At 32.3% G+C, this 16,053-nt stretch overlaps 1 protein-coding gene across 1 annotated transcript; it reads right to left on the bottom strand.

The window, feature by feature from the left end:
* Positions 1-6,685: 6,685 nt before the first annotated feature.
* LOC148779292 (protein LATERAL BRANCHING OXIDOREDUCTASE 1-like) lies at positions 6,686-9,105 on the bottom strand. The gene is made up of 3 exons (XM_088856730.1): positions 8,590-9,105; positions 7,928-8,255; positions 6,686-7,143 (listed from the first exon to the last, which is right to left on the bottom strand). Exons 1-3 carry the CDS (start codon positions 9,066-9,068, stop codon positions 6,883-6,885), a joined length of 1,068 nt encoding a protein of 355 aa, XP_088712856.1. The 5' UTR covers positions 9,069-9,105; the 3' UTR covers positions 6,686-6,882.
* Between the last annotated feature and the right edge of the window lie 6,948 nt (positions 9,106-16,053).

Here is a 16,053-nt window from a genome sequence, read left to right as displayed (position 1 = left end):
GAACACGGGCTGCACAGTGTTCTTCATGAGATTTTTTAAAATTTATCATTTTTCTTGTTTTTTTTGCCATGTGATCGAATATTTAGGCTTTATGCAGCTTTTTTCGGCCTTTTCATAGATTAAATGGTAGAGAAATTTCGTGTTTTTGGATCATGAAAGTTGCGGTTTTAGGATTTCGCCTTTCCTTTTGTTTCATGCCAAATAGGGCATGAATCTGTGAAACTTTTTAGGCATTTTGATCGTAAATGTGTTCATCAAAAAATTCTGTTACGAATTTGTGATAATCTTTAAGAAAAACAAAGTAATTTGGATATTGAAGCCATGGGTTCACGAAACCAGGTAAGAACTCTGGTTTTTTTTTTTTTTCCACCATTTGATCAATTTCAGTCCATATTTTGAAAATAATGAGTTACATTTGTAGGGTTTTAAATCTTTATCGTGTCTTTTATCATTTATCATATTCAATTTTATTAATTTACTCAATTACAGCCTGATTTTTCAGATGAACACAGAGATGTCTGCGAAAAAAAATTTCTACTGTTTTTTTTTTTTTCCGCCTTTTGATTTTTTGTTCACGATATATTACAAATAATGTGTTAGATTTCTAGGGTTTTTAATAGTTATAGTCTTGTTTATAATCAGATGTATTCAATTTGATCTGATTTATTCAATTTGAGCTTCATTTTTTATATTTAATGACTGTTGTCTGTGAAGAACTGCGTTTTTTTTTTTTTTTTTGCTTAATTTAATCGAGTTGATTTGATTTATTGATGATAATGTGTTCATAATTTAGGGTTTTGATTCCTTATATTGTTGTTTATCAAAAAATGTACTCAATTGGATGTAATTTATTCGCTTAGAGGATGATTTTTTAGTTTAAAATGGCTGATGTAAAGTGGCTCTGTGAAGAACAGAATTTTTTTTATTTTTTATTTTATTTTTTTTGTAGTCTATGATCGAATTTTTTTTCTTTGTAATCCATGATCGAATTTTTTTTCCTTGTAATTCATGATCGAATTTTTTTTGTAATCATACTCGAAGTTTTTTTGTAATCCATGATTTTACTAATCCATGATTGAATTGTTTTTTTTTTTTTTTTGTAATCCATGATCAAATTTTTTGTTTTTGTTTTTACTTTTTTTTTTTTTTTTAATTTTTTGTAATCCATGATCGAATTTTTTGTAATCCATGATCGAATTTTTGTAATCCATGATCGAATTTTTTGTAATCCATAATCGAATTTTTTGTAATCCATAATCGAATTTTTTGTAATCCATAATCCATGATCGAATTTTTTGTAATCCATAATCGAATTTTTTGAAAATTTGTGATTTTTTTTTTTGTAATCCATGATCAAATTTTTTTTTGTAATCCGTGATCGGATTTTTTGAAAATTTGTTTTACTTTTGATTTTTTTTTGTATCCATGATCGAATTTTTTGAAAAATGATGATTTTCTGAAAAGATGTGAAAATCGTGACAAGGTTTTGATTATCATACAGTATTAAACCATATTTTTATTGTTTGAGTTTGTTGTACTTTTTTTATTTTTTTTTATCCATGATCGAATTTTTAGAAAAATGATGATTTTCCTAAAAGATGTGAAAATCGTGACCAGGTTTTGATTATCATGAGGAATTAAACCATATTTTTAATTTTTATTGTTAAAGTTTTTGTTGAAAAAATTGTATATTGATAGATTATTTATGCAAAAAAATGCATGTTATTATATTTTTAGTGCAAACCTGTATTTTTTTAATTTGTTGTTAATGCATTTTTTTAGTTGGAATGACTGATGTTAGGTGGCTCTGTGAAGAATTGTTTTTATTTGTTTTTTTTTTAGTACATGATCGATTTTTTTTAAAAAAATCGTGATTCTCAGAAAAGATGTGAAAACAGTGACCAGGTTTTGATTATCATGAAGTATTAAACCATATTTTTAATTTTTATAGTTAAAGTTTTTGTTGAAAAAATCGCATGTTGATAGAATATTTATGCAAAAAACATACATGTTATTGTATTTCTTATGCAAAACTGTATTATATTTTTAATGTAGTTTTGCATTAAAAATGTATTTTCAATTTTTAAAATTTTGAACGCAAAAATTACATGTTGTTAAATTGTATTAACGTGAGGAATTAAAGTGAATATCATTGTAAAAAAATCGTAGCATATATGACAATTATATTATCCTGTATTTTTTCAATTTTCTTATTAATTTTTTAATGCAAAAAATGTATGTTCTTGATAATTGAGTTGTAGCCATGTTTGGAGTTTGCATTTTGTATTATATTATTCTGTATGTTTGTAATTGATATGTACGAAAATATTATTGTCAATAGAAGTATTTTGCAATAACAAATAACAACAAATATAACTACATGAACTACCCCAAACATATTATCACTACACATGGTGATTATTTTTCTTGTTGAACTGTCAGGTTAATTTTTAACTTTTTACATATTAAAATAGTTGAATCATGTCAAGATCTGTAGAAGATCGAATCAATGAATTGTCAAACGAATTCAATCAATGGCACCAGCGTGACCAAGAAGAAGAATGACGTCGTCTGTCATTTTATTTTTAGATCATATGTTACTAATTGTATGTTTTATTGTAGTCCATGTATGTTGATATACTTATTCCATGATAATTCTATGTTTATCCTTTTGTGTGACGTAAATTAAATGGTAAATAGTCGTTCATGCAGAGAAAGAACAGATCAATATTCGCATATTCATGCAAAGAAATGAAAATTCTTAATGGAGTACCCTCATTTTTTATTGAATTCCTAAAAAACAATATTTATAATAAATTTTAATAATTTTTCAGATTTTTTTGAAGCTTTAATCTGATCGATTCACTCGATTCCCAATTCGAATCGCCGATTTGCCGATCCGGATCTATTTTTTAGGTGCCCCGATCCGGGTCACTGATCTGCTTTTTAAACCATTGCCTTGAGCTATTAAAAAAAAAGATAAATATAAAAAATATATAAAAAACAAAATATTGTATTAATTTTATTTAAGTAGTATATAATTTAGATATATTTTATACGAGTTTTTCTTGTCATTCCCTACTTTTATCACTTTCTTTTTTCCAAGATTTTTATTGAAGTACTCTGATTGAAAACTTGACCGAGTTACTCAGGCTCAACTCTTTGTCGAGGAAGTACTCGACTATAGCTGGGGCTATTTGAAAAAAAATCAAAGTGTAAAAAGTATGTAAAAACATGGAGTTAGCATATAAAAATTATTTATGTAACACATAATTTGGATGTATTTTGATCTAAGAATGGTAACGACTTTAAGCTTTTCCCTAACCCGTTCGAAACCCAGGTCACGGAGGTGGATTGTGTTATATAGGCTGCCAACATAAAACTTTTTCTAAGCTTTCAATGAATATTGAATCTACATTGTTTTATTTGAAAGAACTTAGATGTCGCTCTAATAGGTGATAGGATGAGAGAAAGTGACTTTAGATGGGCTGGCTATGTGCCCAGTACATCACCTATCATGAAGTGTGAGTTGGTTCAAATAGAAGACTCAAAATAAACAAGGGGTAAGCCTAAAAGGATATGGTTGATAGTAGGTTCAAATGAAAGACTCACTACAAAACAATGGATTAGGATTCGTGCAACCAACCCAAATGGTGGGAATGGGGGGTCCTTCTTTTTCATATTTTCTTATTATTTTTATTGCATAAAACTATATTTGTAATTAACTTTTCATATGTTTGATTCTTAAATTATATTATATTTGATTTTTGTAAATTACTAACTTTATATATAGATGGTTGTATGCATAAATCGGGTTTGTATGACCCAAATACAAAACCCCTAAAACCAATACTAGACAGTACCTATATTGGTAGGGTCAGACGGAGGCCCTACATTTAAAACCTAGGCCTAAACACAGAATGTGGCACGAGGAGCAAGGTGCATTGACCCAAGGATTAGGTTAGACCCAAAGTTAGCAAGTCTCCTTTTAAAACAAAATCTTTTTTAAAAACTTTTTTGATTTTTTTGAAATCGGTTATGAACTCCGAGTGGTTCAAAAGATCTTCAAAAACTTGTGATTTTTTAAAGGAGCTGATATAAATTTGTATTTCATTTTTAAAAAAACGTAAAACAACTTCTTCCCTATAGCTTTATTTCTTCATTAACTTAATATTATTGAATTTTGATTTAAAGATAATCACATTAATAGTGGGAGTATATTAAGAATCTTGATTTAAGAAAAAATTCTATAAAAAATTTCACCAATGAGCTAAAAAACGTTTTGAAAAAAAGAAGCAATATATTCGAAAAAAATAATCAAAACAATTGTATATATTAAAACAATAGGTAGAATTAGATGAGGACTAACCCAATGAACTTTTTTTTTTTTTTTTTAAACCCATAGTGTCGAAAAGAGCAAAAGAGATATTCAATGATACTAGAGATTTGGATACCTTGTAATTCAGTGCGATATTCGAATTTTCAGAAGCATTTTGTTGCTTTTTTTATGCATAGAGATGTCTAATTAATTTCATATTTTATTTTTTATTTTATTGGTGTATACTGTTGGGATGGTGATGCAAATCACCCCCATTTTGTATTTTCTCTGTTGTTAAAAGGTGTTTTCATCATAAAAAAATAAGCTTCTTATGGAGGCTCATAAAAAGTATTTTTGGAGAGAGAAAACATAAGGAAAGGAAAAAAAAAATATAGAGAAAATACAATTTTGAATATTTGTGCAGAGATCCATTTTGTTTTCAACCTCCTCGAATGGTTACGAAATTAAAGTATATTCACTCCCTTTCATTTTTGAGGTTTTTAATGGTTGTAAAAGAGGAGAATTGGGAACCAAAACATTTGGATTTCGCTCGATATCGATTCCACTTTAAGAAGGTTGGTATATTGCAATAGTTTTTATTAGGTTATGTATTTGTTTTTCCACTTTAAGAAGGTTGGTATATTGCAATAGTTTTTATTAGGTTATGTATTTGTTTTTTCACACTGTCTTATGATGTTACTCTTTACTATATATATATATATATTGTGATACTTTATGACATATATTTGATATATTTTTTACTATTTGCATTATTATTTTCCCATTCTGATACGTAGTTTGGGTATTTGGGAAAGCAATTTAATAAAAAAAGTCCATTGGTCCCAAATCGAATGAATATTATTTTTTTATTTTTTATTTTAATTTTTTAATATTACTTTTGAGTTTTAACTATGTAATTTACAGTCGAAAGTCATAAATATTAATATTTGATTTATATTTCTAACTTCTGCGCTCTAAATAATATATTATATATAAAACTTATTTATTAAATAAAAAAATCATTACTATACACGATAAAATGGAAAGGGGTAACACACCGGAGATATTTGCGCTTCTCCCAAAGGGAAGCCACCTTCATCTACTTCGAGTTCCCAACCGTTGGCAACATGGCACGTACAGGGCAATCAGCTTTTTGATTAAGGACACGCCCATAAAGAAAGAAGTGACGCGGCGCAGAACGAGATCATGACGCTGCCCCACACAGGGGACATATAAAAAGTCTGGCAGGATAAAAATAAAAATTGCGATTGAATTATTAGCATGAAACTTTTTTTTTCGTTTGCTTTATTCATTGGGTATGTCACATCAGTACTAGATTTATTAAAAAAAATGAAAGTAAAATCATACCGAGCCATATACGGAAGATTGGCAATATAAGATACAAGAAAAAACAAACGCAGTTAGTATACAGCGGAGGATCTAAACAATCATCGTGCAGTTTGTATACCGCGGAAGTTTTAAACAATCAAAGTAAAAGAAAAAACAAATGAAGGTTGTATAAGTTCTAAACAATCAAAGTAAAATGTATTTTTAAATGAAAAATGATACCCTTTTACATTGTGTGATTGTGTATAAGACGTCAAAAGAACATCATTAAATTTAACATAAATTTTTTAAAAAATTATCACATGTGAAATTTGACTTTTTTAGAAACTTATTCATATAGGTGTAGGAGGGTCTCATAGTATCATTACTCCTTTTAAATAATATCAAAAAACGTAGTTTCAATGGTGGAAATATTTGAGGTAGTTTTAAAATATATTATTTATTTTTAATTATAAAATTTAGAGCTTAAAAAATAGTACAGATTAAACAAATCTTAAAAATTAACGGTCCCAAAAAAACTTAGTAAAATAAATAATCTAGATGGGTAGGATGATGCACGCCACACAGCTACGTTATCTCCAGAGGCCGATAAATGAGTAGCCTTATTAACCTCTCTAAGGGTGTGTAGGATCTACTATTTGATGATATAAGCTTAAATCTATCATTTGCCAAGGTAATTAGTCTCCATAAGGGTTTACAACGTGGATTCATAGAGTTGTATCTTGTTTATGAAAGAGAGGAGAGATATCTATGAGAGAGATGAGAGGGGCATGTTTATAGAGAGGGATTCATGCTGTGTATGAAAGAGAGACTGTTGTATGCTGGACGATGAAATGGATTTCGAAATTTATTAACATTCTCAAAAAAAAAAAAAAAAAAAAATGCTGTCCATAATCCCATTGGTACCGAAACCATTAAAAGGGAGATTATAAGTAGACCAAACTTATCAATCTTAATGCAATAGGATGACACAAACCACACTTTACTGCTATTTTACTTTAACACTTCAATTTACTGCTATTTTACTTTAACACTTCAATTTACTGCTATTTTAGATAACACTTCAATAATAGTTGGGCATCATCAAGTACATAGTTTGTGGATCAAAATCCACATATTCGAACAAACATTGGAGACAGACCTTAGTAGTAGAAACACAGAAAGGAAACCAATAGCAATCAAGCAAAGCATTGCAAACTTCTCATAATGAGTGAGGCTTATTTGGACTTTTTAAAGTCAGTAACCTCAATCACAGGCTTGTCCAACTTCTTGAAATTGCTGATCCTCCTTGTCATGAAGAATTCACCCCATTTGTATTCACCATAATTTGCAGGGTTATTTTCATCAACCAACTCCTCTAATGGCTTCACTACGCAATGGTAAGAAGGTGCAGCCACATGGATGGCTGAGTACCTCTCGACTTGAGAGTCCAAGACCACTCTATGGAGCAGGCTATCAAAAATGTCATTGCTCCATACCTGTGCAGGTCATAAAAACATTATCACTTCGAGAAAGAAACTAAAAGGGAAAAGAAATAATCAAGGGAAAACTACGAACAGGCCGGGCCGGGCCACCCAGCACATTGCCGCCCTTATTCTTAACTCGTCCTCTCCCATTCTTTCTCCCCCTCTCCTTCTCTCTCTAAAGTCCCTCACAAAATTCTCTTTGACTTTGTCTCTCTCGTAGGGCTGAGATTTTACCTACTTGGATCCAAAACTTGAATTTTGATCTGATCTGGATCAATATATAGATCAATAATTTGGATCTGACAGGTTGGATCCAGGTCGAAAATTTGAATCTGAATAGTATTCAGATTGGATCCGAGTACTGGTGGATCCAATCGGAATTCGACCAAGTTATAAATATTCCAGATCTCATGAATACTTTTTGGAGTTGAAAATAGATCCTAGTAGATTCAGACCAGATCCGACCCATTCTAAAGAGAGAAAAAAAGGGGAAGCAAAGGTGGGGTGGTAGTTTTAAACAGAGAAATAAAGGCGGTAGCAGCCCAAGTGGGCCAGCTTTGGCTGTGGATCGGCCTTGCCCCCATTGGGCTGGCCCAAGCCTAACCCTGTATCTCTTAGAGCTAGGACGGCCCAAAAACAAAAAAAAAAAAGAAAAAAAGAAAAAAGAAAAGCAAGAGGGCCATGCCAGGCACTACTGACTCTAGGCCAGCTGTGGGGCCATAGTTCTTAGCCCAAGCCCTACTTTTATAGGGCCAGGCCGGTCGATTGCCAGCCCTACGAACTTGATAATGCATACCTGAAGAACATCACCGGCAACAATGATGTAAGAGTTGGGTATGGGCCTAAGCCTTAGCCACTGACCGTCTGACCTTCGATAAACCTCGAATCCACTAACCTCATCAGTGGTTAAAAGGGTGAATGCACTTCCATCTCTGTGAGCTCCTTTGCCCAAGGCCAAATCTGGGTGTGGGCACGGTGAGTAGTGATTTATGCGAACATAGGCCATGTTCTCCTCGAAATAGCGATGCAATCGATCAGATGGGAGGCCCAAGCTCAGAGAAATGAGCTCCATCAATTGATACATCAACTTGACGCTCTCTTGGGAGAAGTCCTGGCATATTTTCCTGTGGGAGAGGGAGAAGTCATAGGGTTTAGTGAGAGATTTCTCATCTTTTATTTTTTTTTCTTTTCGTTTTTTTTTTTTTTTTCAAAAAAATTCCCCAAAGAGGATCTTATTTGAGTGTATTAAAAAAATCAAATTTGGTGCTCCAGCATACATAATAGGCAAGCACACTTTTAAGATGTTCTAGCTTAAAAGAAGGCATGAACAACCTAGAGGGAGAGAGAAGATGTAGTCGAAAATCCTAGAGAGAGTGAGAGAAGATGTGCTCACTAACATTAAACAGAGAGATAGAAAGGATGAGCATATGGATGTGTGTGTGTGAGAGAGTATATTACTTGAAATCGTCCGGCTTTTCTGGCCACAAGTTCCCCATAATTTTGGTCTCCTTACAGTCGGGCTCCATGTTCTGCGGTATCTCGAGCTCCTCCGTTGACATATAATCGAAAACTTCAACCCAATCTTGGACATTCTTGGTGTGGTCCTTGTCATTGTAACCCCAAGGGTTCCTTAGATCTCTAGCCACCTTCTTCTTCTCCTCATATGGCAAAGCTGAGAAACCAGCCATAGCCTTCTTCAGATTAGACCAGAGATCAGGCGACAGACAATGGTTAACTACTACAAAGAAGCCCCACTCTTTCATGGCATTGTGCACTTGTTTAGCTATACTAGCGATGGCATCCTCCTTGGAGGAATTTTGGGGCATTTGAAGTGGAGCTAGATCGATTAGTGGGACATTTTCTAAGTATTTGATTTTACCTATGGACGGACGAGCCTCTACGGGTTGAATTAGAGCTGCAGCAACAGAGGGAGCCATTCTCTAACTCTATTCACTCTATGATGCTTGGTCTCTTGATTCATGGCGAACCCCGCTCACCTATTTATAGACCCTCGTGTTCTTGCTCACCTCTTTATAGACCCTCGTGCTCTTTTTTTCATTAACACGTTGGGTTGGAGCGGACCAAATGACCGAAATTTTGGCCCCGCCTGGAAACGGCCGCTTGGCTTGGAAATTATTTTTGGGCCCTCCCCGAGATAAGATAAGAAATAAAAATAAAAAATAAAAAATAATGTATATATTTATATATAGGGTTTGTATTCCATAATGCCGATCTTTTATCTCTATTCCATAACTAAACCACTGTATAGGAAGAGAACAACTTTGAGAGCAAACGAGACCTTATTTCACTAAAAGTGGAAACAACCCAAAAGCTTTATAAAACCGCTTCTCTACAAGAAACCAACATCTCACTTTATAGGATTCTTCAAGAGGCACCATCAATATTTCTTGTCATAGGAAGCTTTTTTCTCTAAGAAGAAATTGCATCCTATGTACAGGTGGCTCTACCCATATGGTGATCCAAATAGTGCACACAAATTCTCTATACTTTCATCCTATATATATAAGATTAAGAGTCCATACTAAATAGCAAACTTCCTATTGATATTACATATATCTTAAAAGACCAAGAGATATACCTAAGAGTCCTAATCCTTTTTGGATTTCTATTTGCCATAGGAAACTTATCAATATCAATTTCAATCTCACAAATTATGATAATATCTCAATCCTACATAATATGTGAATATCTCAATCCCACATAATATGGATCAATCTTAATCAATCCTACAAAATATTGATTTCTTTATGTGGGTGATTTTGGATAGCACCAAATCTAACAATCTTCACTTTGATATCAAAATCACGTGCTCACCATACCAACATCCATTGGATAGCTTTATGGATTCTTTATCTTTTGCCAAATAAATTTCTTCATCATTCTTGATAAAGAATAGTACTTGCCATCAAGTTTCTCTACCTCAAACTTTGCATTCAAAACCTTTACGACCACACCAAAAACCCTAAATTGGGCTCTGATACCACTTGTTCCACTTGTTGTGTCCGAAAGCTCTAAATCCGATGAGTTGATTTTTGGTAAATAAAGTACGAGAAAAAAAAATCGATAAAAATAAGCAACAAGCAACAAAATAAAGTAGTAAATAAATAACGTAAAAAAAAGAACACCAAGATTTACATGGTTCGTCACAAATGTGACTACAGCCACGGGCGAAGACGATCGATGTTTTTCACTAAATCAAATAAAGAAAATTACAAAACAACTTACTTGAGAGAATTAGAAACTCAATCTCTCACAAAACCTTCTTCTCTATAATTTTCTCTCTCTCCAACAACCCCCAAAAGTTTCCCTATATTTTTTTGGATCTTTTTGTTCTCTCTAAATAACCCATTATATAGAAAAAAACAAATCCCAAAGAGGTGGTACATGGCGCTCTATCCTTTCCCATAAAGTTAAGAAACTTAACTTTTTCTCTATCTACTCGCGGACCTAAGGTTTCATCTTAATCTAAGTAAGACTTATCTATAAACTTAGATCCCAAATAATAGGCTCTATCTAAATAAATAGGAAACCAAACACTTAAAATTAGGGATTCAATAATTCAAGAAGAGATTTCAATCGATACGGGTTCCCCATCCAAGCATGACAACCTTTTGTTTCCCAATCGAAGCATGATAACATCTCTCAATGCATCCACGACCCACTTTCTTTATATCTCATTCTCTCATTAGTTAGGGTTTTGATATTATAGAACTTAGAAAACTCTAAAGGGACATTTCATTTAGTATTGTGTGCTTAACTATGGGAAGAGAAAGAAATGTTGGTATCTATTTTTTTGTTATCTTTTTTTGTATTTTTTAGGTGTTTATATTGAAGGTAAGTCATAGTAATTCTTTTTATGTATCTATTGTATAACAATTATTTGTATTTTTTTTAGGTTTTCTTTGTATTTTTTAGGTGTTTATATTGAAAGTAAGTCATAGTAATTATTTTTATTTTATTTTTGCATTATCTTTGTTTGTATTTTTTTAGGTGTTCTTCCCATTTTATGAAGATTGAGAAACACATTAATCTTTGAAGATAAGAGAAACCTTGCTTTTCGCAAGGTATACAATCATTTTTTTTAAAATAATTACTTGCTTTGAATTAATTTGTACATGGTCTTATTTTACGGACGTTCTATTTGAAGTAAAAGATAATAAACAAAAATTACAAGCAATGAAAATAATTACAAATTTTACTCTACTACACAATATTAGTGAGTTTTCCGCATAAATATTATTTTTTTTATGGTTGCAGTTATAAAAAATTAATTTTTATGTTTTTCTATCTAAAAAAATTGTGTTTCCATTAGATAGTCAATGTTTTTCAATAGCAATAGTGACACATAGTAGTCTATGTGGAATGTTATTTAATATAAAATTTCTTATTTGAATCTATATGGAAATTTGTTTTGACTAGCCTTATTAGGCTGTGATTATGTTACAACATAAGTAGGGTGTCTTCTTCATTGGATTGATTTGTGGAACATGTATGGATGGGTTTAGTTTGCATAGTTTTGTTATATATATATATATATTTTTTTTTTAAAAAAAAAAAATTCCGTGTTTGCATTATGTAGGTTTTTCATGTTTTTACCTGATTTTGGAGTTTTTTTAAGTAATGGTCCCCTGTCATGCTTTATCATTTTGTTTGTTATATTTGTTTAGTTTCATTAAATTTTGTGTTTTCATTAGATAATTTTGCCATGCTTTTACCTGATTTTGGATTTCCAATATGCAAAGTCATTAGGTAGAAGTGCTTCTCGAAGTGTTTTGTGTTTATTTTAGAGAAACTTTATGGGAGAGAGAGAGAGAGAGTACTTAACAAAACTTTCATATTCCAGAACCTATAGAGAGAGTACTTAAGGAAGCTTTCATATTCCAAAACCCATAGAGAGAGTACTTAGGGAAACTTTCATGTTCCATAACCTATATTCCATTCATGGCTTTGTTTTCTTTTTCTTTTGTTTTGTGAGAAACTTTATGGGTTGTAGAGAGAGAATATTGGGGAAACTCTCATATTTCAGAACCCATATTCTATTCATCGCAACAACATGTCCACAACATCAAGAAACAACGTGAGATTCTGTACAATGAGCCATTTACTTTTGGTACAGGGAGGTGGCACAATAAAACAAATAAAATAAAATACAATGAATTAAATGTCTACCCTAACGTTGCTAAGAAATTGTCTTCTACACTACTGTTGCTTTCAAGTATGCAATGGGCTTCTTTTGAGAGAGAGAGAGAGAGAGAGAGAGAGAGAGAGAGAGAGAGAGAGAGAGAGAGAGAGAGAGAGAGAAATTAGCAACTTGAAGATTCTCAGAGGGGCTCAATGGTTATGCAAAGCCGGGATGCTTCTTGGCAATCACGAGTCAAACTTGATCTATGATCAGTAATTGTCATCTACCACTATTGTTGCTGCTTTCAAGTATACAATGGGCTTCTTTTTTGAGAGAGAGAGAGAGAGAGAGAGAGAGATTGGCAACTCAAAGGTTCTTTGAGGGGCTCAATGGTTATGCAAAGCTAGGATGCATCTTGGCAATAACGAGAGAAACTTGATCCATGATCAGCCAATTGTTTCTCTTTGTGCTCATTGTTTGAATTAGTAGAGAGAGCTCACAAGGATTTTATTGAAATTTTTGTATGTTTTTTTGTATGTTTTTAATGGACTACGAAGGGATTGGTTGTTAGGTTCACTATGAAGGGATTGCATCTTCTAAAATTGTATGAGGTGCCCGCCCTATACTATGAAGGGATGGCTTCCAGACGATTTCATTTTGTTTTGAACATCTTCCCAACTGCAGGAAATCAAGAAGCCAAGATATTCTCTACAAAGCCCTCGCTCCATAGCTTCTCGATCACAAGAACAAAAAGTGATCATTTATTTGCTCTCTAAAAGTATGAGCCAGTAGTAGTACTAATAAAATAATAAAATAAGAAATTTTATATTTTCTCATTATTTATCATAATATTTAATAAAACTGTTGATAAAACCACCAAACAATTACTTAATCTATAATAGTCCATGCATGCAACCATATATTCATTTTTATGTAGTGCAATATTTATGTGCGATAATAATTGCCGAATTTGTCACATGCATTCAATATATGTTTAAAATTTGTAGTGATATTACGTAATAAGAAATAGATCATAACTCTAAAAACCACTCCTATCTTATTTGTTGTATGAAATGTTGAATTAGTGTTCAATACATATTCAAAATTTGTAGTGACTATGTAATAACATGAAATGGGTTGTAATTGTTTGGGTGAGTGTGGCCATTAAAGGCCTTATGAGTGCTTGTAAAATGAAATGATATTCTGGAGCATGAACTCAATAGGAGTGTGGTCCCTCGTGGACCATACTAAGCAAACAATGTTTGTTGATATTGGACTATACTTATGGTCTATGCCAGTTGATTGGAAAAAACTTATGTTACTTGGGCATAGAGTATAAACCGATAAGGGCTCTAATGGGTCATTCTTTGATGAGGTCGGAGTATGCCTAGATAAATGAGCCGAGAGATTGTGTGACCCTTGTATGTGATGGTGATCTTTAGAGACAGAGGCCAAAGTCTCATCCATGTACTATCACATGACATGCATATTGATAGATCGTTTTGGGAAAGCAAATCACCTTTTACCGTGAAGCGTATGCATGTGCCAGAGATACCCCTATGCACCATAAAAACTATAGTCGCATCAGGTCTAGGTGACCTCGGTTCGTCTCTAGAGGCCAAACTTTGGTGACCTACAAATGACCCCTGCATGGACTGTGGGTCATGGCAAATACTGGGCAGGTTTGATAAAGCAAGTGTGATCCATAGTCCACAGTTGAAGATGAAGTGCCCTAATGTTTTATTGATTCAATTCCTAGACTATATGGATCATTTTCCCATCTAATGAATTTAATTATGTTTGTTTTATGATATATATGATTTTAGAATTATTATTTAAATTTTTCTAGATCTTTGAATATTTTATTTATCAAATTTGGATTTATAAAATCAGGGATATTGATTTTACATTGATTGAAATATTCAAATAAATTTTAAAATTATTTTATTGAGTTTTAAAAATATTTAAAATTGCTTGGGGGCCCAATGTGCATATGGGCCCATCATGGCCTAAATGGTGGGGGCACGCCCCACCCATTTAGAAGCTTTCTATTTTTGTGATAAGTGATTTTGGATTATAGACCAAGTTGTTATGGTTTTTGGAAAGGTATTGGCTTGAGGAAGCTTTGAATGAATTTTTTGAAAGCATGAGAAGGCTTGTACATTATTTTGGTATGTACAATATTATATTTGGAATTATTTTATTTAATTTCTATTGATGGAAAATAATGATAAAGGTTGTGGCACTTTTCATAATATTGATGGTCCATCTATAGAATGGATGACTCAAATCTCTCACCTTACAAGTCACTTAAGATCAATGGTTCATATTCAATCTCACAAGAAGAGGCAAGCCAAAAAAAACCCTAAAATGCCCTAATCGTGCTCAAAGCCTATAAAAAAGGGATTGTCTATACCCAATTCTCTACACCTTTCTATCTCTCTCTCATGAAAGCCCAAAGAGGGCACGCCCCACTCTCTCATCTTTGAGATATATCTCTCTCCCACATTGTGAAAATGGGGCTAAGGGTTTAGGCTATGGAGTTATTCTCTCTCCCATCTTTCAACTAAAGATTTATGGCTAAGGGATTTAAGGTATAACAAAAAGAGAATCCATCTCTCTCAAACTAGGTTATTAAGGGAATTCATTTAGGGTTTGAGTTTGTGATCAAAAGGGATTCATGTTCCATTGGTGTGGCTTATCCTAAACTTGCTTTCCCGGTTGAGATTGAAGGTTGATCATTGATCCCGTACCATCAGATGGTAGTGACTCAATGTGGGGTGTAATAAGCCCAGTTGAGGTAATCTCCGGCACTCTCTTTTTGTTTATTGTCATATTTAATTATATTGTCTTTATATTCCCAAGCATAAAAATTGTGGATATTTTCTTTGTTTAAAGAAAAGTGGTTTAATGGTTTTAAGGTTTTTAAGATTTTTGATTTGTTAGTTTTATTTTCTTTGAAGCAAGAGTTATTTAATAAGACTACTTGTAAGTGATCTTTGCCAAAAAAAAAAAAAAAAGAAAAGAAAAGAAGCGAAAAGAAGAAAAATAAAAAGATATATTCCTTGGCAAGATCGTATTAGTCTTTTTTTATCAGAGCTATTGATACTTGATGCCAATAGTTGTGTTTTCTATTATTAAGTCTAGATCAAGCTTGTGAATGAGATCAAAAAATCTATTGACCTTTGTATTTATTGGTATATTCCGACATCGAAAAGGTATTCTTCATAATGGGCATTCTGAGCTATTTTGGAGCAGTGATATGAAAAAGATAATTATATATTTTTCTATTGCGTACTTCTGTGATATTGTATATCTTTGATAGTAGGATCTACCTGAAAAATGTTAGTGGGAGATCCTAAGGGAATTGAGAGTTACAGATTTATCAATGAAGGGTGTCAGCTCTGGCCTTGCAAAATCCAAGAACTGTCCATCGAATTCTGTGATTTTTCCCAACAATTATATGATTTTATTTCTAGCTGAAATTTGACTGTAATTCATCAAATTGAATCTACTTTCAAATAAAAAACTGTTTCATCAAGAAATTCTTTGTGATTTGAAAGATATGGTCTATTGATTAAAGGGTGCCCCAGTGCTGTTTTCTGCAACGAAAACTATTTTATTGACTTGCAAGTCATGATTTTATTTCATTCTTAACATAATGTTTTATAGTCCACACTAAGTATTTAGACTTCCATTCTGAGTTTATTTTTTAATAAAAATTATTTGAGAGAGAAATATCTTCCGGAAGAGAGGAATACAATTTTTGGATTGAATAG

Source organism: Amborella trichopoda, chromosome 13 (assembly GCF_054954075.1).
Source record: "Amborella trichopoda isolate Santa Cruz 75 chromosome 13, AtrichopodaSantaCruz75HAP2 v2.0, whole genome shotgun sequence".
Taxonomy (NCBI): domain Eukaryota; kingdom Viridiplantae; phylum Streptophyta; class Magnoliopsida; order Amborellales; family Amborellaceae; genus Amborella; species Amborella trichopoda.
Note: the sequence above shows the minus strand (reverse complement) of the source record. Positions and strands in the feature narration are given on the sequence as shown.